Genomic DNA, 26,644 nt, shown 5'->3' on the forward strand with positions numbered 1-26,644 from the left:
CAAATAAAAAAAAAAAAAGTTTGATTATTCTAAATATGACTGAAAGATAAAAGAATTACTTATCCTGTTTTTCTGCTAAAGAAATCAACTAAGTACTTCAATTTTTTAATGAATTAATCCTCCCCAGAATCAGAAGTTACACAGTCATGGTGTCATTCTGAAAAGAAACACTTCCCTGTGAACTCTGGTTCTCTGAAAATGAAAATGCATTCAGGCACTGGTGCACCTCAAAACCCTGATCTGGTGATGCGCTGGAGCATGACATCCTTCCTGTCCTGCCCACACCCTAAACAGTCTTCCTATGGAAAACACAATACAGAAGTGATGGTTCTTTCCCAGGTCTTGACCTGGCAAGACAACCAAACTTTATTTCTGAATCCATGAAATTTGTCCTTGGTCCAAACAACACAGAACTGCAATTGCTTGATGACTGCAATCTGAACAAATCATGATTTCACACCAGTACCTTAAAGGCCTACTTTAAATTATATGCCAAGGGGATCCTCTCCACAATAGATTAATAGGAATAAAAGGGTTTCACAGTCAATAGAACCAACATTTAATAAAGTAATGGCAAAGAAAAATATAGGCAGTGATCTGTATTTCTTGTACATCTGCACAGCGTGTCTGCTTCCTCCCTGACCATGAGAAGCAAATCCACCCTCCAAACATCAGCAGCTGGCAGATCTCAAAGCTGCCTCCTGACTTCAGAGATCCCACATCACCAATGATCAGGAATTACCATCAGCCATCATCCCTTAACTGCACTGAAACTGAAGAAGCCACATGGGGAAAAACAACAAAACCCCAAGGCCACAAGTAAGACTAAATACACAGGATTTATCTAGGAAATGGTTAAACAGAAAGGTGCCAGAAGTGTTCAGCCACCCTGCTGACACAAGGAGGAGTCAGCCTAAACAAACATTACCAAACCCACCACAGGAGCATCCTAACTCATGAGGAAGACTGAAACCACAAAGAAACTCTCCGGGCAAGATACATGAAGTGTTCCCACATAACAGCATCACACTTTGAGTTAATGCAGCAAAAGCTATTTGGGGAGCAGATACGAGACAGATATGAGTTCACACAGACCAACTCCAGCTTGGGGTAAAATAAATTCTAAATATTCTTCATCAAAAAAAGGGGAAAGGGCACTCACACTGCCCGAAACCCCGAACCTTCAGCTTTGGTATCTTTCCCCAACAAGAGCCATCACACAGGGTCACAGTCACTGTCAGCTCATGTCCCCAGTGTTTCACAAGAGAAAGATGTTCAAGGCTGGATCAGAGCAAGAAGGCAACTGCCAATCCATTGAGGCCAGGGGGAAATAGCTTTCTCCCAGATAGCAATCATGCAACACAACTCCTCCAGCAAGTTTACAAACCCTGTAATTGATAACCTGGAAAAGAAGCATGCCTGTGGCAGAAAACGTGTGGAAAGCCAACTACAGCACTTCAGGCAATCTCCAAATTCCTGCTACTACTTCTTTCCCTGCTACTACTTCTTTCCCAGACACAGCAGCAGCAAAGAACACCAGCTAGCACCATGCTCAGATGGGGGAGACAGCAAGGCTGAGGTATTATTTTAGATTCAGAAAAGGCACTTCAAGAGAGAGACTTCCAAAGATATACTACTCAAGATGCTGAGCTTGTAGACAATCCAGAAGAAAAAGAAAGGATCCTTCAAATGATAAGTTCTTGCCCCGATCCTGTTTGATTTACTTGCAAGTTATTTGCCTCCAAGAATCACAAGAATCTTCAGTTAGGTGCCATCTTGTCTAGCTTTAAAAGGCATTTTGGAAAATCTGAGGGCTGCTGAATAGATACAGCTACTAAGACAGTTCAGAATTAAATCCTTCATAAAAGACAAGGATTTTAGCTTAAGCACTAGGATATTAAACATTTGATGTAATAAATCACCAAAATTTAGTAAAGAAATACTTAAACTCATCCCCTTGGGCAGTCCTCCTAGACCACAGCTCAAGTGACATTGCTATTGTTGCCTTCAGTTGTACTGTAGAAAGTGTTTTACATTACTTTTAAATAAAGTAATAATGCCATCAATTCTTAATGTTAATACTTGTCTCTTATTTGAGTGAGGTAATTACAAAGCAAAAACACATCTTAATTCTTATTTGCTAAAACTGCTTGCTAGTGCAAACAAATACTCATCAACTCACACTTCTCTGCAGTTTCTGTGGTTGACCAATTTCAGTTGCCCAAAGTACTGCTTGGTAGCCAGCCAAAGCACAGGGGTGTGGAGCTGGGCTTCTGTCCAGCACTTTTAGATGTTTCAGTGATCTTCATGCAGGAAATACCCACAAGGACCTTGCTTTCTGATGATATATAGTTAGTAGCCTTTGAAGATCTCCACCATGTCCCATCTTTGGACCACCAACAGTGTTCTTAGTTCTCGACCCCACAGTGTTGGACTGGCCTGACCTTCACAAATCCATTGTTCAGCAGCCAGAGCCCACAGATTGTTGCTGTTACAAACACTCTTTAAACAAAGCACTTTTGTTCTTATTAACCATGTCCTAACACACACAATGAACCACTAAAAATGGGATTTATCTGCCCAAATTTAGAGGTTGTTCTGACATTTATCCTGACCCTGCATATTCACCCTGACTTCACAGTCAGCTGGGGCACAACTCCCCAGCCTTCCACAGGGATTAAGCTGTATACCACAGATGCCATCTCCCTGCTCACTAAGATGTCTAGATATTTACAATTAGAAGAGAAATCCTACTTTGTGTGACTGTTTTCTCCAAGATTCTGCCCTTTAAGTAGAAGAGCCACATTTCAGCAAAAGAACATAGCAATTAAATCCTAGATATATGATAGATCACCTCAACAACAGCTGCTATTCCACTACACTGAGCACAACAGGAACAAGCTTTTCTTACCACAGGAACTCATTACACTGTGAATATGCTGAAGAAAAGAACAGACTAATTTAGGTTAGACACAACCTCTGGAGGTCACTGTTTCTGCACACTATTCAAACACTGCAAGTCAGAAGGAGGACAAAGCCTCTTCTAATACAACAGTCATTACCAAGAAAGCAAGAGACCTAGACATAAAAGTCCTGTTTTTCAGGTAGAATATTTGGAAACCCTCACCCCTTATGGTTAGTGAGCTCCTAAAATAGCTGGACTGCTGGGCAGTGAACCAGAAGAGCAGTAGAAGATTTCAGCAGACTGCAGAGTAAATTTTTCCTCATTGCTGGGAAAACACTGAAAGGGACATTCCTTCTTACAAGATACCAGGGATTTTACAAGCCCTTGCAGAAATGCTCTCTCCAGTAAACATCTGTGAATGAGGGAACCACCTGAAAGGAAAACTGAGGATGAGCTCATTTCCAAAAATTCAGTGTGTGTACAACACACAAATGTTTGTTTTACCTAACACTGTGTTATGAAAACTGTAACTACGTCCATAAGTAACCAGTGGTTTCAGACTTGTCTTCCAGGACTGTCCCATAAGGCAAGGAGGGTGACTGCTGCTGTTGAAATAACTGGGTCCATTTGCCTTGCAAAAAGATTCCTGGCCTTGACAAATTGTGAGAAAAGAGCTATCACAGTTCCTGGTGCTAAAGGGTCAGAGATGAGCAGAGAATCCTACTGAGCTGAAAACACAACTCAGCACCACTGCCTCGTGACAAAATTCACTGAAAAGGCTCAAAGGTGGCAGAATTAAGAAACAAAGCTATGGAACACCTTCAGATATGCCAGTACCAAGCAAGAGGATGATATAAATAATTTTCCAGTTGCATGGACAGTGTTCAAAGACCTGCCAGAACTTCTGCGGTGTGGCTGCCATCAAAAGGCAGGATGATAAATGTCTACTTCTATTTCACTGGATAAGCCAGCATCAGCCACTCGCCTGGAAAGCCCCTAAGGTAACCCCAGGAAATGTTTATTTTATCAGATCAGAATAGAAACTCCTTCTTACAGTCCTTGGCACAGAGCTCCCATAAATGCAGTTACAGTCCTTGGCACAGAGCTCCCATAAATGCAGTATCAGACCCAGCTGATCCCTGGCATTTTTATCATCTCTGATTCCTGATGGATGGATGCTCTAAGGCAATCTAGAACATTCATCATCATTTTCACTGGGTAAGTTGACAAATTCCCAGCTTATTTTTACTCCCAACTATTTTTAAGAAGTACAAAACTACAGAGGACAAATACCTCCAAAAATACACATGTGGACCACAGTATCAAATCCAAATCTTTCAGGCAATCCTTGAGAAACGACCACCTTTCCTAGCATAACAAAGCTTGACATGCAGTTGAAAGGAATTTACAAGAGGAAGGGATCCACTCTTAGCAGACTGGGTAAGAATAGCTGAAGAACTAAAGGAGAAGGCTGGATTTCTACACCAATACACTCACATGTTTTAAGTACCAAACACCAAGGCATGGAGGGGCTTCTCAGTGGCTTCCCCTTGCAAAGCCACTATATTTTCAAAGGAAAATAGTGTTATCTCTCTCTTCACAACATGAGCAAATGTGGCAAAGTCACTCCAGACACACACTTTGTTCTCACCATTAAGAGCATGAAGGTGGAAGAAAAAGTTACTCCGAGAATTCCTTCTTAAGAGGCCAAACACTTTCAATTTCAGTAGTTCTTACCAAGTAGGAAGACACAAAGCAGTACAACTGGTCTTTGTTGTAACAGGAAAATCATCAGGGCTCTGCTGCAACCTTTATACAGCATAAAACCTGGGCAGCCCACACTTTGCTCCTTTGGTTCAAGTGTGTTTATGAGCCAAGACTCCTGAATGAGGCAACAGTTTCTAGTCCAATATAAACAGGACTGTGTTTAAGTAGCACGGCAGGTTCTCTGGCTGCCCAAATCTTAGCAAGTCTCCAAGAGGAAAAAGCAAAAACTACTGCAGGTGAAGCTGATGGTCTTGCTCCCTAAGAGGGGTGTGTAACAGATCTCCCCTGCTACACCCTCACATCACCAGGATTTCAGGCAGTGCTTCCTCTGTCTGAGACTGCCACCAAAACAAAGCCCATGAAATATTATTTGGGAACATGTTATAAAAATATTACTAACTTGAAAATACAACTTTGCCACAGAGCTCTTGGGACAGCCCTCCTCTTCCTTGCTGTTGGCATGACCTTCAAAGACTTTTTCCCATGAGCTAAGCTGGAATACTCATCCCCTGATCCCACAATTACCATCCTGATAATACAAAAGCAGTACAAGTTAAATACTCCTCAAGTCCATCATGCACTTTCCCTTTGAAGCAATTCACATTGGGAAGCATATTTAAATTGCAATTCCTTTTATTTTTTCCTTCAAATAAAGTTGTGATGCCCAAACCAGACATCTTTTTAAGTTACAGAGAATTACAGTCCCGTAAAGGAGCTATTTTGAAAAGTTAAAAATCTCTCTTCTGGTGCATTTATATAATTCAGTGTTTTTACAAACTGATTTGTCTGGGGAGACTAAACCACTATGAAAAGCACAACCCACCATCTCAGCATTATGACTGCTGAATTCAAATTCATTTTCCAATTATTTTCTTTTTTAGTCTATGAATTTGTTAGAAGCATTTCCTCCTCAAAGGACTATGCTATTAAACAAAGAGACTATTTAAGGACAATAAAGATTTTTGCCTAGGGTGAGGGACAAGCATGTCTTGGACCATATCAAGTAGAATTTCCTCCTTTACAAGTAGATTGGAGAAACAGTGGACAAACCTGTTATTAACTGGGCAGCTACATTTGCTTCAACATCTGAAAAACCCCAACCAATAAACATTCACAATCAGAGGCTCTAGCTCAGGTCGAATTTTGGAAAGCTTGTATGAAACCAGATTAAAATTAATTTATTTTTCCAGGTGATGGAAAGGTAACACCCCTAGGTAGATCATGCTCCTCAGAAATTCCTTCACAGATGAAGATCTTATCCAAAAAGTGGTGATGGTGCAGAGAAGGCAAGAAGAATGATACATAACTTTCACTCAGCCAAGCACAAACACCTTACCTACACCCTGTGTAGACATTTCTGTTTAAGTGGCACCTATCATTCCTCCAAGATCCACAAATGAGCACTTCCTATTGATTTTGAGAGCTGCAGGAATTCCTATGCTTGTATACCAGCTACAGGACAAGCTCTGAAAAAACACAACAGTCTCCCCATATTATGCTACTGATGCCAGCCTGATCCCAATGAAGGGAGCTTTTATGTGGCTGCTCAACTGCCTCAGCCCACATGCTGGTTAGAAGCTAAATTAGATGATTCTCTTACAGTTCTGTGGGCAGGGTAAGCAAGGAGGGGTATTCACACTCCTCAGAAATGCAGACAGCAGCAGCTTCATCAGGGAGAAACCTCAAAGCCAGCTAAGGAACAGAGAGTCAATCCTTTTGTAAAGCTGTGTGACAGCAGACCCAGAGTCTGCTGTGTGGTTCTGGGAGCAAACCATTCTGGAGCATTATTCCTGATTTATCTCATTACCGTGGAGAGAGCCAACACCCCAGTCAAGAATGACCTGGAGAGAATCAGAATAATAAATCCATTTACTGAACAGAGTCAGCAAAAGGAAGAGAAATATAAATCCTCTTCAATTCTTCTAATGTTGAATCCATTGCATGCTCTGCAGAAGTTGCAAGGTATATTTACTGCCAGCTTGTCAAATCACTAAAGAAGTTTCCAGAACATTGTTTAAAATATTTTTTTTTAGTTATGTGGTAGAAAATCAGATGAGCTCTTACTAGAGTGACAGGTTCTGACAAAAGCCTACATTGGTGGTAACAACATGTGGTCCATTAACAACTTAGGTAATTTCATTAAACAGACAAGTTAAATAATTTAACCGAGTCACGCAAAGATTTCTTCAGCATACAGAAGGAAATAAAAGGAAGGAGTCTTTCGGATTCTGATGACTGTTTCCACATAAACATGACTTTTATTAGTTCATGAAGAAGTGCTTGACAAATGCTTTAAAAACAGTTTCAAGGTCATGGTGAGCAAAAGCTACATATGTTTTATTATCAAAACCCAAATTTACTTGTAACAGGTAAGAATATAATTTAGTCAAAGATTAGATAAAGCTTTTGACCCGAGAGAGCTTATGCAAACTCTGCAAGGCACAGCTTCTACATCTGCTAACAGATCATTCTTGGGACTGCAGATTGCTGCTTGATACAAAGCAGGGAAGTCCCCACCTAATACTCACCACCTACACTCCTCTTCAAGGGTTAATTGCCCTGTGCTAGAAAACAAGCTAATCCTTCTCATCTTTGTGTAGTCTGGGCAAAGCCACAACAAATTAATACATTTCTTTCAAGGTCAGACAAAAATCTGGCCTTAAGAAAGCTTTTGGAGTTAAGCTTCAGAGATTGCTATAAGCTAGGTAAGAGGCATTTCCTTAAAAAATGCTAATACAGTTCAGAATGGGGTGGGGGAAAATGCATTGGTCTCTCAAAGAAAAAACAGATGCATGCAGCAACAAGGAAAAATTGAAATCACATTAGATGATGTTAGACAAAGTAACCTGGCAGACAGAATGTGAACAAAGTGTCGTATTTCATTCATGTTTGAATTTAATACAGGAGTTGTTTTGTTTTCCATCAAAGGAAAAGATCAGATTGCTGGGTCACTGTATGTACCTGATGCAGGTTAAAATCAACAAAAAGAAAGGAAAGGCAGACCTGGGTGTCCCCTCCTTCCCCCAGATCATCTGCACACCAAATGCCTGAACACTTATTCAGTGCTGTGCTGAAGACACAAGCTGGTGACCATTAAATCTGCATTCAGCTTAGTGATTTCCTTAAGTCTATCATAAAAACGGATCCAGAACCATTTATTTTTAACATGATTAGAATGAAGAAGAACAGTAAGTTAATGCTTAGAGCAGCTCTTCAAGGGACAACCTCCCTAACCCCTCTTAGGGGCTGTGAAGGGTTTATTGTTTTGTTTACATCTCAGGAGATGTGTAAAAGATGAGAAAGCCACTGTGAGCTGTACACTGTTGCAACTTGCCCAATTTCCCCATCATCCACAAAGTCAAATTTCCAGACTTCACAGGAAAGCTCATAACATCTAATTGTCTCCTGACTCCCTTCCTGGTCAGATCAGACTTTATGAAGTTTCTTTAATGTGTGCCAAGAAAAGACAGTATCTTCCCTGGGAAAAGCCAAAGGCAGCAGCTTGTCACAAACAAGGAGCACTCGTGGGTCACAGGCAGGGGAAAGCCACAGCCACGAGGTTCAATATCATTCTATAAATATTTATGAGAAGCAAATAAGTATTAATAAACTGAAAAGGTGAAAGAACAGTCCACTGTTAGTCTAAATCAAGAAAACTGTGCCAAGCAAGCACTTTCCCAGACAGCATCTGCCACTTGCAGGGTTCAGCATGGGACAGGCACCACTCCAGGCAGGCAGAGCAGAGGCAGATCCTGTTTTGGGAAAGTGAAACCTCACTGAGGCAAAGTGAGCTGTGCTGGGTGGCCTCAGGCAGGGGAGCAGAGCAGGGCTCAGCACAGTGCATTTATTTAGTGTGCATGCTGGGTGCCAAGGGGCACACTGTCCTGCTGGAGCACAGTCCTGCACCACACGAGCTGACGTCCTGCAGAGGTGCAAGAGCCACAGCACAGCTGTGACAGCCACAAGCAGGTGACAGATGGAACACGCCACAGGTGTGCTCTGGACACTCCAGCACAGTCTGTGCCAGCACTGGGAGCTGCTGGAATCAAGCTCCCCACGCCTTCTGACTGACACATAAGCAAGGCTGAAGAGACTCTCAGCACTTTCCTGCCCTTTATTAGCTGCAATTCCTGCTATTTAAAGCCTTCCTTCTATTTCCAGTGTAAGGGCACCTCCCCATCCCCTCTCTTAGGGCTTAAACAAGATTCCTTTTCAAATTTCACACTAATTTCCTCACAGACACTGAGACTAAACATTTACTTTGATGAATCAGTGTTGCTTCAGTGGTACAACTGGTGCCATGTTATAGAAGGGTAACATCTCCAATTTTCCCACAACTAAGAACAGGTTTAGAATACTTGCCAAAGTATCTCACGAATAATTTTCCAGGGTAGAAACCTGATGTGTGCTCTGATCGCTGACCAGCAGAGGGAGACGGGATACTGTTGCCAAACAAAAATCCAAAATCCAGAATCTTTCAAAAGATGTCATGAGAATACAACCCTGCTCCATTTTTTCTTCTTCCTTCACTGATGATTACTAATTTATATTAAGGGAGGCAAGAAGTAAGCTCCTAAATTGTGTGGTTTAGCTCTAATATTATTAAAAACCTGAATTCAAATCACTGAAGAACTTTTTAAGGGCACCAGGTCTTTTTTTTTTTTTTGGTGGGTGTTTTCTGTTTGTTTTTATATTAGGTGACACACCGATGTGGGTAGGAATGAAATAGACCCAGGAAAGACAAATATCCATTTGAGAGGATTCATGGACACTGAATGTTTCAGAGCTGTGTTTTCAAAGTACAAACTGATACAAAGTCCTGAGGTACTGGACAATAAGTAATTTATACATTAAAAATTAAAATGCAAGGAACAGTTAAGCAGTTTTATTTGATCACCCTTATCTCCACCATGTACTTATTCTGCTCTTTTAGACAAAGAAAAAAGCTCTTTTTTTATATTCCATACATGTTGTGCACCAGCCACACCAATCAAACTGAATGACCACAATATGTTTTGAAGACACTGATAGTGGCACATTAACACAGGGTGCCAGGTAAAGAACTAAATGGAAATACTAACAGAAGTATTTAAAAGATCTCCAAACAGTGTAGGCCTGGTAAGTATTCAGATCTACCTTTTTAGTGTTTTCTTAAATAGTTTTACAAAACCTGCTGAGTTGGAAGATAGTGCCCATGCTGGAAGAGGACTCCTGAATTTACAGAATTATGATGTTAGAAATTAAAAGTAATGTAAATTAATTCAATGTAATAATGCATAGTCAAAAAAACGCAGTTTGGAGAGGAGAGGGAAAGCTTCTCATCAGTAATACAAATTCAAGATCTGGTCCATATTTATTGTATACTAGAATTTGAATGAGTAACCCCAGACTTCTCTTCTACCATCATTGCTTTCAAATACCTGGAGAAGCAGACTGAGAATGACTCCACGATCACAGACCAAGGCATTCCTTGTTCTGCCCTAGCTGCAATCCATGACAATCATTAGGGACACCAAGCAAGACAAGGATTTTGGTGAAGTGCTGGTGGAAGTTTTGCCATCACCATTAAGTTACCTGCTCTCCTTTATGGTAAAAACTCACAAAGCTCACTCACTCACACTGTTTCCCCAGGTGCTATCCCACACTGGTTCACCACCTGGAGAGGAAACTCTCACTTCTTGACATTAATAGCATTTTCTCAACACATTGCTCCAGCAATGAAAATTGGTATTCTGGCATGATGTCATTCATCAAGAGCTCTGGAGACTCCAAAAGGAATCAGTGGCCTGCCCCAATGGCCTCAAGATTAACTGGTAAATGGAATAAAGAATAATTATCTCTCCAATTGCAACAGTGACCAGTCTCAAGCCTTTGACCCAGGTGAGCACTGGCAATGCAGGTTGTGGGTGATGCCCACTGCAGATACCAATTCCCAGCACATCATCTCATAGCGTGAGGAAAAATATTTTCTGGAATGAAAGGGAGGCCAACAGTCTTTGAGAAGAGCTGAAAGAGTGACAGTGAACCCCAGCATCCTAAATCTGATTTTTCAGGTCAAAAAGGTATAAATTTTTTACTCAAGAGCTGACAGTCATCCTTCTTTTTCAGGCAGAAGAAAGGAAACCTTGCAGAACGTTTCCCCCTCTAAGATGGTGAAAAAGTCAATGTAGATTTTTCACCTTTCAGATCAGAGCACTCAATCCATATCTGATACACAAGATGGTTCTGTGAATGTTTTGGGACTGAGTATCTGTTACATGTCTGCCTCTGACTGTGGAAAGATGAGGTCTGAGTAGTACATTCCAGACCAAAATCACTAAATGGGTTTAGTTAAGTCAGAATTGGAGTATCTTTACAAGGAAAAACACACTGAAACAGCAAAAACCAAAGCAAGCAAAAAAATACCAATTGCAAAATCCAGGAAACAAAGAAAGCCACAGCTTTCTACCACACTGCAGAACAGATTAGTCTGTTTCTATAGCAGGCAGCTAATGCCTTCTTTTGGCAAATAAACTCTTCAGACAGAGCCAAGAGTCTAGCAGATGATTTACTGATTAAATTCAAAATGAGAAGCTGAAAACAAAAATTTTCTGGAGAATGTAATAATTTGCATAATTAAGCCATCCATTTGAGTCCTAAACTGTCTTATCAGTATAGCAGGAACTGGCTCATAGCACCTGGGTACTCTTTAGCTGTTGCACAAGGATCTCACCCCAAGTGTCTTTATGTAAACTCAGGTAGCCATGAAGAAGCCAATACAAATTTGGGCTCATCTGAAATTTTTATTTTTAGATAGAGATTTCAACTGCAAACCAAACTACATCCCCTCTTTCTGTTCTGCTAAGCTGTCTTCCCCCAACTCCTCCTCTAAAACATGCAAGACACAGTTGAAACAACATAATTTTGTATAGCCAAAGCACAGCACGATGGCAGTACTTCTCTTCAAGAGACCAAATTTCATTTAACACTCAGGAAACAGCCATTAAAAAAAAATAAAAGAACTGCAAGCAAAGGCAGACTGAAAGGAGAATACTCACTTGTAGCGTAGTGTCGAAAACAACAAGCTTAGAGCTTGTTGGAACAATGTCATAACACTTGTGTGACCTCATGAATCGCACATAAATGTCACTTTCCGATTCTTCAAGTGCTGCAAGTAAAAACATTACGTTGTTTTATTTAAGCAACCTTAAAAACCTTAAAAAAACCTTAAATAAAAACCTTAAAAAAAGAGTAGTAAAAAAACATGCCAAATCAACTGAACACCACTGCAGAAGGATAACCCTAAAACTCAAATTCACACTTCCAGATCTGGACAGACAGTCACAGGTTTGCACTTTGCATTTCAGACTCATCTTTCCTTTCACATTAAATATAACAAAGACAAAAAGCATTGTTCCTCTTTGATGAGAAAGAACTTCCATGAGAGAGTAACAATCTTTTTTCCTTTTCCTAACAGCAACCTACTGGAATATGCATCTCAACACTATAATATAGAGATGAAGGCAGTTTGAAACTTTAGTGTCAGGCTTCACTAAATCAAGCTCCTTAAATTAGTATTTCTTGAATCTTTACTGCTACCTGTTTCACTTTTCATATAGTATTTTTCTATTTTCTAATGAGGCAGCAGGTAAGTTCTGTAATCAGCTCCATTATCTTCAGGCTAAACAGAGCATTACAACTCCAACACTGTGTCCATAAAACCAGGATCCAGGTGGCTGGAATGGTTTTAGTGTTGCACATCTGTAGAAAGGACATGCAATCTCATCCATATTACCTTAAACTTCCTTTGCATTTGTTCAGATGCATGTGCGTACAACCCCCAGATCTGCTCAGGTACATCAACTTTTTTCCTTTTTAAGCAGTTTGGCTCTCCATTCTTTCCAGCAGAACTTGACCAAGGATAATCCCCCCATCAGAGATGTACCCTTTAGACTCTGTAATTATTCCACAGAAACTTGGACATATATTAACACTTTTGAAGAGCACAATAAAAAAGACAACCCTTGAAAAATAAAAAAAAAACAACCTTGAAATACCTATAGAACCTAAAGAACTTCACAGTAGAGAGTTAAAAACTCAAAATCCTCATTTGCTAGATTTGCTCAAAATCAGTTATCTTGTTCTGGATAAATTTTTTGTCATTTCCACCAAATGGCTCAGCACAGCCTTTTCAGTCCAAATTTACAGAAGAAAAGCTGGATCTCCCCTACAAGTGGCTGCTCTGAGATCCAGCACTGTCTAGACACTGAGCAAGTCCTTCATTTCCTACTCCCATTACTCTTAAAATAAATAAATAATCAGTAAGTCTGGTGTTTAGAAAGTTATGGTTGCTTCTGCAATCCTAAATGCAGTCCCAAGAGTTCTTATTTACTTTAGTCTCAAGTTTGCACAAAATCAAGATACTATAGGTAGAAATAAGGACAGGAACACCTCAAATTCCACCAGAACAGTGGAATCACCATCCCTGGACATGTTCACACAAAGTGTGGATGTAGCACTTGGGGATTTGGGATTGTGAACACAATGTTAACAATTGGGCTTGATGGTCTTAAGAGGTTTTTTCCAACCTAAATGATTCAATGACTCTATAAACCACAAAACAACCAGCTGAAAAAAAATGGACACTCTCAGAGCACATCATGGCTCCATGGAGTCTTGCCAACTCACTAACAATTTTTAAATGCATCAGGATAGGCACAGTAACTGTGAGCCAGAACAATTCAATCAGGGGAGGCTGCTCATGGCAGCCACAACCAGGAACTCTTACCAGCACACAGAAGGTGTGCCCATAAACCCTCCTCTCACTTTCCACACATTCCCAAACACAACCTCAGCCAAATCTCAACAATCCCCACCCAGGTGCAAAGGGATGGCTCAAGGTTATCTCACCCTGTGCTGTCTTCCAGTTCAGGAAGAGACACCACAAAGTGGCTGCTTCCCTATAATTTTAACTGGAAAGTTACAATTAAAAATATTCAGAAGCATGAGATAGCCATCTGTGAGCACTGTTAACACCTCTGGAAACAGCTAGAAAACTCTAGCAGGATCTGGACAAGGATCCAATTGTCCAGGTGGAACTGAGGTTTATTTCTACAGAAGATCCTTATTCTAAAAATCAGTACAATGCACCACTTTATTAGTTACCAACTAAACATGCAAACCATCAGCAGCACTGATTTAACTCTCATGTCCTACACAACTCCATCAAGTGCCTGCTGGAAAGGATATTTAAGATCTTCTAACACCTTCAGCTACCTAGGAATACCCAACAGCTGCCACAGCCCAACTCTTTGCACAGGTATTGGGTATTATGTATATATTATGCACATACCCAGCTGTTCAATGGAGAAAAAGGTCTCCCAAGCCTAAGGCTCAGCACATCTCAGGGATGCACTCACATCTATCTTTCCTGAACACCACAACTACACAGGGATTCTTTACAGTTTCTCTCTCTTTCCAAACTTCCTGCTTTGGGTTGTATCCAACCACCGCTGTGCTGCAAACATACGTGCTCAAATAAAAACACCCTCATCTCCATGAGGATATTTCTCCTTTACTGCCTGCTTAGTTTCTTGTTCCATTCTTATTTGTTTTCCCAGTAATTGTCCATTCATTCTGAAGCCTCTGCAGCACCTGCAAAGCAGAACTTCCTTTGCATGGACAAGGACAGATCCCTTCTGGCTTGACTTAAAACCTCCCTCTGTCTCTGCACGTCATCTCTGATCTGCATCTGGGATCATCTGCCCAGCATGCAGGAGATAAGAACACAGAGCTGCCTCCAGCCAAACCTCAGCTCTCTGCAGCTCATGATCTGGAAATCAGCTGGCTCACAGAGCAGATTCCCAGCAGGAGGCATCTGAATCTAGAGCACGATCTGGGAGGAGAAGAATCCACTGGTAAGTAGTTAAATGTGTATTTTTGGGGGGGGTGCTCACTCATGCAAGCTTATCTCCTGAAGATTCATACAGAAGTTATTTTCCATTGCCCATGTGCAACCCCTCTCCCCAAGCCATAGATGAAGGCAAAAATACCCAAATTCCCAGTGCTGTTTTTTGGTGACTTTTAATAGAGCAGAAAGAGAAGGCATCTGGAAGGTTACAAATAAACCCTGTCAGACAGTTTAATACCTGAAGTTGAGCACCTTGTCATACAGGCTTTTACAGAGTAAAATCTCTATATAGGTATTTTATTTGCTCCTACTGTTAGAGATCCTTTAAAGAGTAAAAGACCTATCTATTTGTATTTCTGCCACTCTGCTCCCCAGTCTTATCACTGAAATGATTTTTACTTTCTTCCTTTCTCCCACCCTTCACTGTAGCATGAGACACGTTTTTGTTTTTTTATTTCAGCCAGTAGATGTTATTTATGAGAGCATCATAGCTTTTTTTTTTTTGGACAGATTAATTATTCAACAATACTGACTCAGAGATTGCAGTGAGACTCAGACTAAGCATAATTGTCTATTCAGAGAGCTCTAAGGCAGAACTACCATCATGAATGACACAGAAACTTCTGCAGCATTGCTGAAGCCATTCCTCAGAGATCTACTGAACAGATGCCTTCAGTGTCACTCACACCTTTGCCACCAAGCACAGGCTGCTTTCCTACTGTAGCTTTCCCCTCAGAATTTCAAGGCCTTCAAAAGCAGAAAAAAAGAAGAGGAAAAAACAAAAAAAGAGAAGTGTCTGCAGGAAGTGTCTGCAGATGGAGAATAGGAATTAATGTCAACACTTATGGAAAAGCTTCCAAATACTGCAACATAAAAACCTGTAGAAAGCTCCTCAGAAGTGTCTATTGCAAGCCACAGGCTGCATTTCTGGGCTCTGTTCTTACTGGGCTGGCTCAACAAGATCCTGGAGCACACATATTCCTGATTTCAACAATACAACATCACGACCTTTCCTATATTTTATGTTGCAGCTGCATTATGCTCCTGGTATCCAGTCATATTTCAAGTTCAGTCATTGGTTCCAGGAGTATTTGAAAAAAACACACAGATTTCACAGAGGCTGGGTTCTCTCACCTTCTTTAAATTGTTAATTCCACCACAACCATGCCACAGCAGCTCTCCATAGCACCCCTGTCCTCATAGTTAGATTGAGGGCTGGGACCTCTGGCAACTCTCAATCATTTGAAAAACTTAAACTTATGAAACTAAATCCTCTTATTAAACTAAACAACTGTTAGTATAACTGACTTCTCAAAGTTTCATATGAAATTAATGGCCAAATTTTAAAGGCCTTTTAAAAAAGTAGGGAAAAAACAGCAGAAAGCTGTGTGTAAAATATGCACTCAGCTGACTGCCCAGCCCTGGTGAACAGCTTGGAGGAAGACAGAAACCACGAATAACATACAGTAATTGCACCATTCCCCCTGATTTTTTAATAAGAATCAGTATGAAAACTGTGCAACTTAAAAAGCTTAAGAGTCTTCTTAGAGCAGCAGGAGCTGAGCTAAGCACTCCCAGCTCCCAGAACTACTTTTCACCTTGACTACTATTGGCATAATCATCTCCCTTCAGCCAGATCCAATAGACAAAAGGAAATGGGGAAGCAGAAATGCAGTTTTGTGATGTTCTCACTTGTACTAAACAACCTAGTTAGGGGAAAACACATTTTATTTTCTGTTACTGCACACATACATATCTGCACTTCAGGGCACTCCAAGCCATACTACTATTTTAAAAGTCACATGATATGCTGAATATTACATTTCAGATGCCAGAGAAAATATTAAAGACCAAAGATTTTTTCATCACAATGTTTATTATGGAACTGATCCAACAGCAATACATTAAGTCAAATTTATTAGAGTAATTATACTGATAAACATTATAAAAATGTGTTATGCCAAAGTACTCCATACTATTCTTACAGGCATATATAAATGCATACACATATTTATAGATCTCCTGCCCTTCCCATACAGAAAGCTACCCAGGACAATGACAGCAATCACAGCAAAGATCAGCTTAGCTGTGCCAAATGCTGCCAGAAGATAGCAGGGTTAGCAATCACTTCAATAAGCCAGGACAAGTTACCCTCTCTCCCTCCTGTTACAGATAACCCTTGGCAGAGAACACAACAGGTAAAAGACATCATTAACCTTGTAAACTGTTGTTCTGACTGTGGTTTTATCTGAAAGCTGTCACCAAAACTGGCTTTAAAGTTTCTGATAATTCCTGGTCTGAATTTACTGAAGGAGTTCCTTAATATCCTTGAAAACCTCCCACACAGCTTTCACAGTGCTGGAGATTGTAGGAGTTCTAGTATAAGTCACTAACATAACACAGATCTGGGAAAAAAATCATCCACAATGGATACAGTTCATCCACTCCAAGTGCAACAGTGACACTACACAGAAGGAACCATAAACTATTCCTCACCACCAGGCCCTGGAACACAGCTTTTAAGGGAAATAGGGGCATCTGAATGAAGCAGGATTTCAAGAATAATGTTCTGGGAATCAAATGTCCAGGTAGGATTTTATCAGCGATTCTCAGCAAAGGGACAGACAGGAACAGATTCTGCACAGGGATCCAGTACTCGCTGTGTACAGGACATGGCTGTGATCTTGAGCAAGAGCTTTACTTCAGCCTACCTTCTAGGAGACAAATATGCTCATTTAGCAGATTTTTAGCTAGGTTTGAATGTTTCACAAATTAAAATGTACATGGTATATCCAGTGAAAAGCTTGGGAACCGAGGGGTTGGCAGAGAAGTGCAAGAAACTGCAATTTTGTCACAGAATAACACAGTAAGGGGGCATGACAGCTCAGTCTGCTAAAGAGCCAAGAACACTGGAAACAGTGGACAAGAAAGCAGACACCAGAAGCTGAATCAATGTCAGACTTGGTAGGAAGGGAATACTAACATAGTTTAAGAAGGGCAAGCACAGGAGAAATGCAGCAGTGTTGTGCTGTATCATTTGATTTCTGTTTATTCACGAGGAAATTTATCTCAGAAAAAGAAAAAAAACCACCACCAAAATAACCACCCATGTAATCAGCCACAGGGTAAGACTAAGTCACAAGAATACCTACTCTATGTGGAAGGAGATAAATCACAGAAACAGAGAATATCTTGAGTTGGAAGGGACCCACAAGAATCCAGCTCCTGGATCTACATAGGACAACCCTAAAAAGTTTTAGAACATGCTTGACAAAACTTTGTTGCAGAGATGGCAGCCAAGACTAGCAATGCACTACTTCCAGTTATACAGGAGAAAAACCAAGCAGGTTTACAGTCCAGTGTATAGGAAATAATATGATGACAGTCATAGGAGTTGATAACTCCATCACAAGCTGAAAGGCTTTTGAATGCAAGGAACAGAAGAAAGGATGTAAAGACAGAAACAAGACTTTAATTCTTCTTTCTGAGAACTGCAAAGAGCTTTAAAATAATCCTGGAAGACCACACATTGAAGTTACACACTAGTATTATTCATGCAGCCACGGGCTAAAGGATATGGATGTTGCAGATTGAACATTTCCCACCCTCATCTAAAGAAATGCGTCAGCTGGCAGATAAAAATTACAGCAAATTTACAGATGTAAGAAACTCTGATACAAAGAAGAGATAGGGAATGTATCAAGAGATCAGTATCAGGAGCTTCTTCAGTGTTCCAAGATGAATTCAATTGCATATTACAGCACGGATATATGATGTGGCAGAGAAAAAGGACTTTAAAAAGAAGTGTGAGCACATAGGAACAACAATAGAGTGAGTTCTCCCTTGCTAACTGCACCTCATCCTGCAAATAAGAAAAGGGTCTAGAGGCACAGAAGATAAGAGTGGAGAACAGGTACATGAACAGATAAATAGCAAATAGAGAAGTAAATGCACTGTCTTGTTGCTCAGGTCTTCAGAAAAAGGTTCATCCTTCTAATAACAGTAATAAGCTAAAGGAAACCAGAACACATCATTAAGAATTATATTCAGAATTGCTTAAGACACTTTCAAACATAACCTCCAGTATTGTGTGCATCTACTTTTTTCCCCACGTATTTTAGTGTGTTTTCTGAATTCCAGAGTCAGTGCAACTGTTCAGTCACTTTGGATCACCAAGGTAATTGAGATGTTTTCTCCCCTTGTCACAAGGAGTTGCTTCATGCAGAGACAGCAGGTTATTTTGTGTGTAAACAGGAGTCATCCTAGCTAAAAGCAACCATTCCTGAACTCTGCAAGTTCATGAAGGAGAAGATATACTACCAGTCTATAGGAAAGACAAACAAATTCCAATCCAGAATTCCTAGGAGTGTATTGAAGCAAGTTATTAAAACCAGTGTATTTGTAAGCACCTACAAAGGCAGTTCATCAAAAGCAAAGAAAAAAGTCAACACGGCTGTATCAGGAACAGTTCAGACTAATCAGTTTCTACCCAAAATAAAATGATCACCTGGATGAAAAAGAAGGTAGACACAAAATAAAAACAGTATTAAAAAAATCACAGTATGCTTGAGACACTAATTTTAAAGCAAGCATGGATATCACTGCATGAGGAGAAGACAGAGTAGTCACCCCATGGCAGCTGCCTAACAAGCAATCCCAGCTGCAGCAAAACCAGTAATATGCTTTTTTTTTTCAGTGGGTTTGCAAGACTGGATGACAACTGTGTGTTTTTAACAAGACATGGACTCCAGCTCAAACTCTTCCCCAAGCTGAAACATTTGCAAGGCCCACCTTTTGCAAATCAGGTAGTGCAGAATGGCGTGCAAGCTCACACTGCAGGACCTCACACTTCTACAACTCTGGAAGTGTTTTTACCAGTAGTTTGATACTTCCCATTACAACAGAGTATCAGCGGATCAAGACTTTATTTTATTCAACATTCTCTTTAGTGATCTTCAGGAACAGACCCTGCTCCAAAGAGCTTGCAGTAAGAGTTAGAAATTCTTGCAAGATTTAAAATTTCACAATATCTTCAAACTGAATTTACAAGTGGCTTGGAGGTAATACAATTTTTCAGGAAATAACAAAATCTGAAAGAACCACTCAAGTGGAAGAGTGCAAACTATGGAGTAACTAAATACCACCACTACTGAGAGAGAAGTACATTGCTATTAACTTAATTTGCTACAGCAGAAGAAGGGAAGAAAAGGCAGTTTGCTTAAACAAAACATAGGCAAACAAACAAAAAAAAACCAAACACCACAGGTGTTAGAGAGCTATTAATGCATTCCACAAGCTGGTTAGACAGAACAAAGCAACTTTAGGACACTGTACAACCTCCTTCCTTAAAGGTCTTAAATGTGGAATGAGACAAGTGTCTTCAAAAGCACATCCTGCTTAGAACAAAACAGTTATTAGTTCTTGACAATACTTCAAAAGATCCACTTTTCTGGTTTTGAGGTTTAGATACCTACATGTCTTCAAATTCCAGCAGTACCTAAGACTTGTAAGAGAAAACTGATGCAAACAGTTGTTTGAAACAATGAAAGATTTGGATTTTGTTGCAGTCTTATATTCACAGCATGCTTCAAAATCCTGCATTGAATTTTGTTCCACATTATTGGTGTTAGTGAGTCCTGGTAACTGGGCTGAGAAGTTAACACTTCTGTTTCACTGTAGCTCTCCACTGGCAATATGGCTAAGCAAATGATTATTGTGAGATTTGAGACAGACAAAAAAAAAAAATGTGATGGGCAGCTTAAGAAATTCAACATTCCAGAGCTAATCATAGAAACTCTGAAGTTCCTTGTCCAGGCAGGCAGAGAAACTTATTTGTGTACAAGCAAGAGCTGCCTTGCTTAGGAACTAACTGGTAAACAGTATCATAAGTCCAACTGAACCCTTTTGAAAAATACTTTTGAAAGAGCTCTGTATCTCTTAAATCAACTGTTGGCCAACGGCTTGTACTTTGAGAAAAGCATCACTGTGGTTTTGTGAATAAAGGTAGCAACTTCAGCCTGCAACCTTAATGCTTAGGATTTTCACCACAACAAAGAATAAGCTGACCTGAAGAATTTTCTAAAGCATGTTCAAGATTTTCCCTTGACAACAGGCACTAGGATTTCTCCCTAAGCATCCCAAACAAAGATCTAAATTAAGATGTCGCCTGTCTGGAATGTGGGCCTGCTCTTCAAGATTGCGAGACATGAAACGCAAGAAACTAAAAATGGCATTAAACTTCTGAATATTAATATCAGCAACCACTCTGTGCAGAGTTGGATTCAAGGAAAGTTCAAGGTATGTGATTAATGAGGGAATAAACCAGCCTGTATCTCTGCTGCAAGATCAGTAAACAATTTGAATTTTTGCTGTATCTCTAAAACAAGCCCAAGTCCTACTAGATACACAGTTTGCACAAAATTTTAGAAAAGAAATAGTCATTTAAGTCTTCCAGGAATTAGTTTAAGATCAAACCTAAACATGCAGCTTAACCAAAGCATTAATCACACAATAAGCATTTTCAAAATGAGCACACAGCATCTTTACAAGCTGCAGCCATATCCCTACTGAACAGGGCAAACATTTAATCTGGAGGCAATCTTCCACTGAAGACTAAACTCAAAGTATCAATGCTTTAAGGGAGAAACACTTCTTTTAAGACTTGAGCCATCAGGACTTTGGACTACGTTTGCTGGAGAAACAGTTTTGTGATGCGTAATAAATTGCTGGTCTCAAATCCTGGATAATTACTTACAACATCTTAAGCTGAAGCTTTTAATAATTTGGTATTTACATTTTCATGTCTCTCTAGTTTGCCCTTGCATATTTCTTCTCCTTCCCTTCCTATGCATGCCAACACCTTCTAAACAGCTATTATCGGCATTTCTTATAAAAATTTATAAATCTGTATGCACACTTTAAGAGACTATTGAGTGTTCTGTTCCAATACACTATTTAGGAGATTTACCTACAGCAGGTGTAGCTTGAATAGACACAGAAAAAGAATCAACAGCTCTGTAACTCAAGCAGGTGACATCCAACACACATTCAATGTCTTTGGAAACAGTTTTCTGGATCCCATGTTACAGGTTTTATTGATTCCTTCTCTATACCACAGATAAAATGCAACTCTTCCCAAAGCTGACCTTCCTCTAAGCTGACTCAGTCTATATAGAGTAGCACTGCAGTATTTGAGGGGTTCGTTTTGCCTTATTTTTTTTCAGGAACTGACTCAAAATTATACAAGAGAAATTCAAGCAAGGCTGAGAGTTCCATGCAATTGCCTGTGCAGAGCAGAGCATTCACCTTCTGCACTCTGGCATTCAGACACTTCTATCAAAGGCAGCCACACAATCCCTTTCCCTGAGTGATCCCACTCCATCCTGAACTGAGTCAAAGCATTAAAGTCTATCCTACAACCCATCCTACAGTATCTACACTGGAAGTTAAAATACTGTTTCAAAGCTCTTATAGGAAGAGTTTATATCCATTTATTCTTGTGCCAGTGTTGTTCTCCATTTAATTTCCCTCCCTGGTGTTTACCCCCTTCCCATCCCTTATAGGATGTTTCCATACACAGAGTGTTATCACATCCCTTCTTGGTTTTCCTTTTGAGTTAAATGAGCAAAGCTTTATGGTTTCCTCATAAATGGCCTTTTTCTATGCCCATCTCAGTTTGCTCCCTTCTCTAGCAGCTCAGTTTTTTCTCTATGTCTTTACAACACTAGAAATTCAAAATAAGCAGCAAAAAAGAATGCCACAGTGTAAGGAACTTGTAGAAGAAAAAAAACCAAACCTTTTTGATTCTGTTTCTTAAAATTCTTGGTGTCAGAATGAAATACTCTGCCATAATACAAAGAGAAAAGCAAAGTAATATAATAATATTGGAAAAAAACCCCAAACAAACAAACAAAACCAAAAAACAACAACAAACAAACAAAAAACCCCACCAACAACACAAAGCAAAAAACCCCTAACACAGCTTAAAAAACACCCTAAAAAAGACAAAAAGAAAATCACATCACAAGTAAAACCAGTCATCTATAGAACAGGAAAATTGCTTCTAGACAAAATGTAGGAGGAGTGCCATTAACTTCTACCAGTCAAAAATGGTAGAATCACCCAACTGGTTCACTGAAACAGTAAAATCCATAAAAAATTCAGGAAAGGACCTAAAACCAAGTTAGTTCTATTCAAATAATATTCAGAAGCTACCTTGAAGACATCCACAACATAGTCAAAAACCTTTTAGATATTGTCCACTCTTAGAAGGACAAGGTTATTTAAGCTTCCTGAAATTCCATCTATATGCCAAGCTGGATGCCTAAAAGACAAATTTGATTTTGCTCTAACATAGTTAGGCTTGTTTTAAACTGCTTTGGCTTTATGTTAATCCCAGCCATTAGTGCAAGCCTTCCAAAGAAGGATTTTCCCTTGAATTGCCAGATTTTCCATTTGTCAGTCTTCTCTACTCATAGAAGAGTTACAGTAAAGCCCACCACAACAGGCATCCAAGGCAAAGAGTCCCAGTTTGGAGAGGAACATTTTGTTTCAAGATATAAAAACTGTTCTGAAAAACAATGCCATCAGCTCCTGTACTTACTCTGGAAATGCTGCATTTCTTAACATGTTTCAGACTTAATGATTTCCCCAAACCCATGCAATGCTAACAGAGTCGCACCTTCTGGAAACTAAAAATATTCAAATCAATAAAGGACCTACAGACAGATCATTGCTACCCAAAGATCAAGCTCCTAACAAATGCAGAACTGATGTCAGTGTCAAGACTTCAGGCACCAAATGCTGTGATCATGCACCCTCAAGTTATCAAAACCACAGTGCACATTACAAAAAGCCCTATCTTACAGAACACCCACATCTGTTGCAGATGATTAATAAGTAGAAACATTTATGATGTTTAGCAACAGTTAGACTGAGCCAACTGATGTAAATATTCTGCTGTCATTCCTGTCACACTGGCATTATCTCAGTTCCAACCAAGTCACCACCATGCACAACTCAGCCATGTCCCCAAGGCAGTGGATTTTCCAAGAGCACTGACTTAATCAGGACAGCCAAATTTAACAGCAGAGGGTATCAAACCACCAAGAGAGTTATTCTGTTTCATCTGTATTGTCCTGCCTGTGTACATGCAGGGCATTAAAGAAGTCTATTGGACAGAATATTGGAGACCACCCCTTAGGAAGTTTCTTAGGGGAAGGACTCTGTAGTCACCCTCCTCCATCCTGGCAATGCTCTGCAAAGCAGTCACAGAAAAGTAAAAAAACAGCATTTTGGAGTCACCTACAAGGCCACACTGACTCTGTAAAAGACACTGTGAACTCAATACCTCCAAACCAGGAAACTGAGATGATATTGGCCAAAATCTTCAACCTCCTATCAAGCAGTGGTTTACAAGCTGTGATAATCCTACTATCAAAACAAGCAGCTTCTGGACATGGGAAATTCTGCAGAGAAGCTCTTCACAGAGTTGATGCTGTCCCTCATCTGGTGCACACAGAAGTGGCAGCAGCAGCAGGAATGGCTGGTAAAAGTGACTGTAAATCAGTCCTTGTCCATCAGACACTAACACGTGCACAACCTGAAGCAGCAAAGTAATTCAAGTGTAAGAGAACACCTCATTGTCCCAGTATTTCTCTGGGAGAGCTGCTGGCCAACAATGGCTTTCATTTGGGAGATAATGTGAGCAAATCATGCAGGTGCAGCACCGGGCAGGACACAATGGGCCCCAACACTTCCTGTAAAACTGTACTCAGTTCCCTGCAGCTTTGCCAAAGCAATTCCATGGAATCGCTGCCATGGTAAGCATTTTCTAGGAAGTCTCAGCCACTTGTTTCCATAAACAAGTTAGGGAAAATACACGTTTTGACCACATTAAAATTTTATGAAGCTTTCTCATCAAGAAGCTCTTGCATCCCTCAAGACCCAAAGCAGAGTTTTGAAGCATGCCCTGTGTATCTTTTGCTGTACTAAAACATCACTTCCCAGATGAGTAAGACTTAAAAATTTTTGTTTCCTGAGAAAGACAGCAAATTTTGGCTGCTAAATGAGTTATTTCATAGTCAAGACAGAATAGGGCTTTGCTCACTGTAATGCTAAATACCATGTTAAGAGTAAGACAGCTGTATCTTCTGTAGGAATAGGCAAACAGGAGTGTTTGGATCCAGTGAGCACTGGGCTCACATGAACCCCTGGCAATACTTGCACAAGACAAAGGCTCGTGTGTGGATCACAGGAACAACCTTCACTGAAGACAACAAAACTTCCAACAGCTTCTCTTGCACTGCTCAATGAAGTTTTATATTTTTAATTACGTATCACTTTATACATAATTTTCATCTTTAAAATATGAGGATGGAAGTTTCCAGGGGGAAAGAAAAAAATCTTGTATGGTGTTCCTATATAGCCAACTGGAAGGCAAAGGAAAACGGTGCCTAAGACAATGTAGCACTCAATCATCTTTTCTTGTATAAACTAATAAAGCTGCACATCTGAATACCCCAGATATGTTGTTCTTTAACAACTTTGGAAAGCAAATCATAGGAAAGATTGTACGAAATCTATTAATACCAATTATTGTCTCTGCTTAACAACTTCGTACTATGCTCACTCAGGATTCTAAACAATGGAAAATTTAATACAAAACATCCCCTTATCACTATCACCATGTCCCCTGGTATCTCAAAGCACATCTTGTGGGCAAAATACCATTTCTATGTGCCAGAGAGCATCAGCCTTAACAATCACATAATGAATGTTTATTAGAAATTAATTACAGTTGCAAAACAATGGCTTAACTTTACCACCTCCTCACCCAAGGACTCGATCCTTCAGTCATAAGAATGAAACAAAACCCAACCTGCCTATTAACATGCATTTTATTACAAGCTTCTTTTAATTATTTTTGGCCACAGAGTGACATCTGTTTTCCTACCTTGATTCAGATAGTCACTTGACAGCCAGGAGGCTGGCAGGCAGGAAAAGCTCAAGAAACTACTTTTAATAAGACACAGTAAGAAAACCTGCAGAGCAGGGAAGGAATGACCCCAGACACAACAGCAGTGAAGAGGAGATGCAATTACTATTTCAGGAGACAGGCAGAAAAGAGCAGGTAACAGAAGAGATGATGATTCAGGGAGAGTGAGATGAAGGCCAGAGCACTACTAGGAGAGATTCCACTCTAATGCAAACTGTTTACCCAATGTCTAAATGCTGCTTTGTGCAACAATCCAGAGAAGTAGAGCATTCAAGAGGGAGCACACCAACCCCATGACGCTGATGCTACAACTGCTGCACACACTCTGCAGAATTCCCTTTTTCCAGACTAGGAATTGAGCACAGACACAGCAGAACCCTGCAATTAACTCAGTCTGCAAAAACCACCTCCAAAAGGGGTTTGCAGATGCTACAGAAAAGAAGTTAATTCTGTTTTCAGCAGCTACTACTTCATTACTCAAGGTGAGCAGAAGAAATAGAATAATATGGATCAGAGATAACACTGCAACAAAACTGTTTTGCAAAAACTATACCCATTTAATTAATACACCTGACAGGCATCCATTTGCTACTCTAACCTAGTTTCTCCTCTCAGAGCACAGGTAGATGTTGGAACACAACCGTTTATGGAATTCCAGCTTAACAAAATAAAGCTTGTAAGTGTAAATCATTAACTAAAGTCCTTTTTCATCTTAGATCTTTGGAATAATTTCTCCTTGTCCTTTTCCAAGCTCATCATATCATCCATAAAAGAAAACCCAGAACCACTCTTGATACTGATCAGAAGTAGAAACAACCTTACTACAGAAACATTACTGTACATATACTACAGCTGAAGAAGAAAATCCATGTATATGAAGATAAACAGTTTTTGATCATTTATTACATTCATGAGAGGCCTTTCAGCACTCTCTGTATTTCAGACTACAATGAAAAACTCCACACCCATCAACAGGTAGCTCTCTCCCTTTTTGAGGAAATGTAGGTAGGTCATTCCCATCCAAGGAATACTAAACAGGATGAGTTCATTACTCAAATTTTCTGTTTATTTTTAAGCTGAGCACTCT

General features: G+C 40.0%; 1 protein-coding gene across 8 annotated transcripts in view; it reads right to left on the reverse strand.

The window, feature by feature from the left end:
• The window catches only part of PRKAG2 (protein kinase AMP-activated non-catalytic subunit gamma 2), a 209,934-nt gene that overhangs the window by 16,441 nt on the left and 166,849 nt on the right, over positions 1–26,644 (reverse strand). For all 8 annotated transcript variants that reach the window (XM_014873672.2, XM_088158335.1, XM_088158064.1 and 5 more), the window contains one exon: positions 11,710–11,819. In XM_014873672.2, coding sequence (XP_014729158.1) covers positions 11,710–11,819 — 110 coding nt within the window. The remainder of the gene's footprint in view (positions 1–11,709; positions 11,820–26,644) is intronic.

The sequence above is a fragment of the Sturnus vulgaris genome, chromosome 1, assembly GCF_052056855.1.
Source record: "Sturnus vulgaris isolate bStuVul1 chromosome 1, bStuVul1.hap1, whole genome shotgun sequence".
Lineage (NCBI taxonomy): Eukaryota > Metazoa > Chordata > Aves > Passeriformes > Sturnidae > Sturnus > Sturnus vulgaris.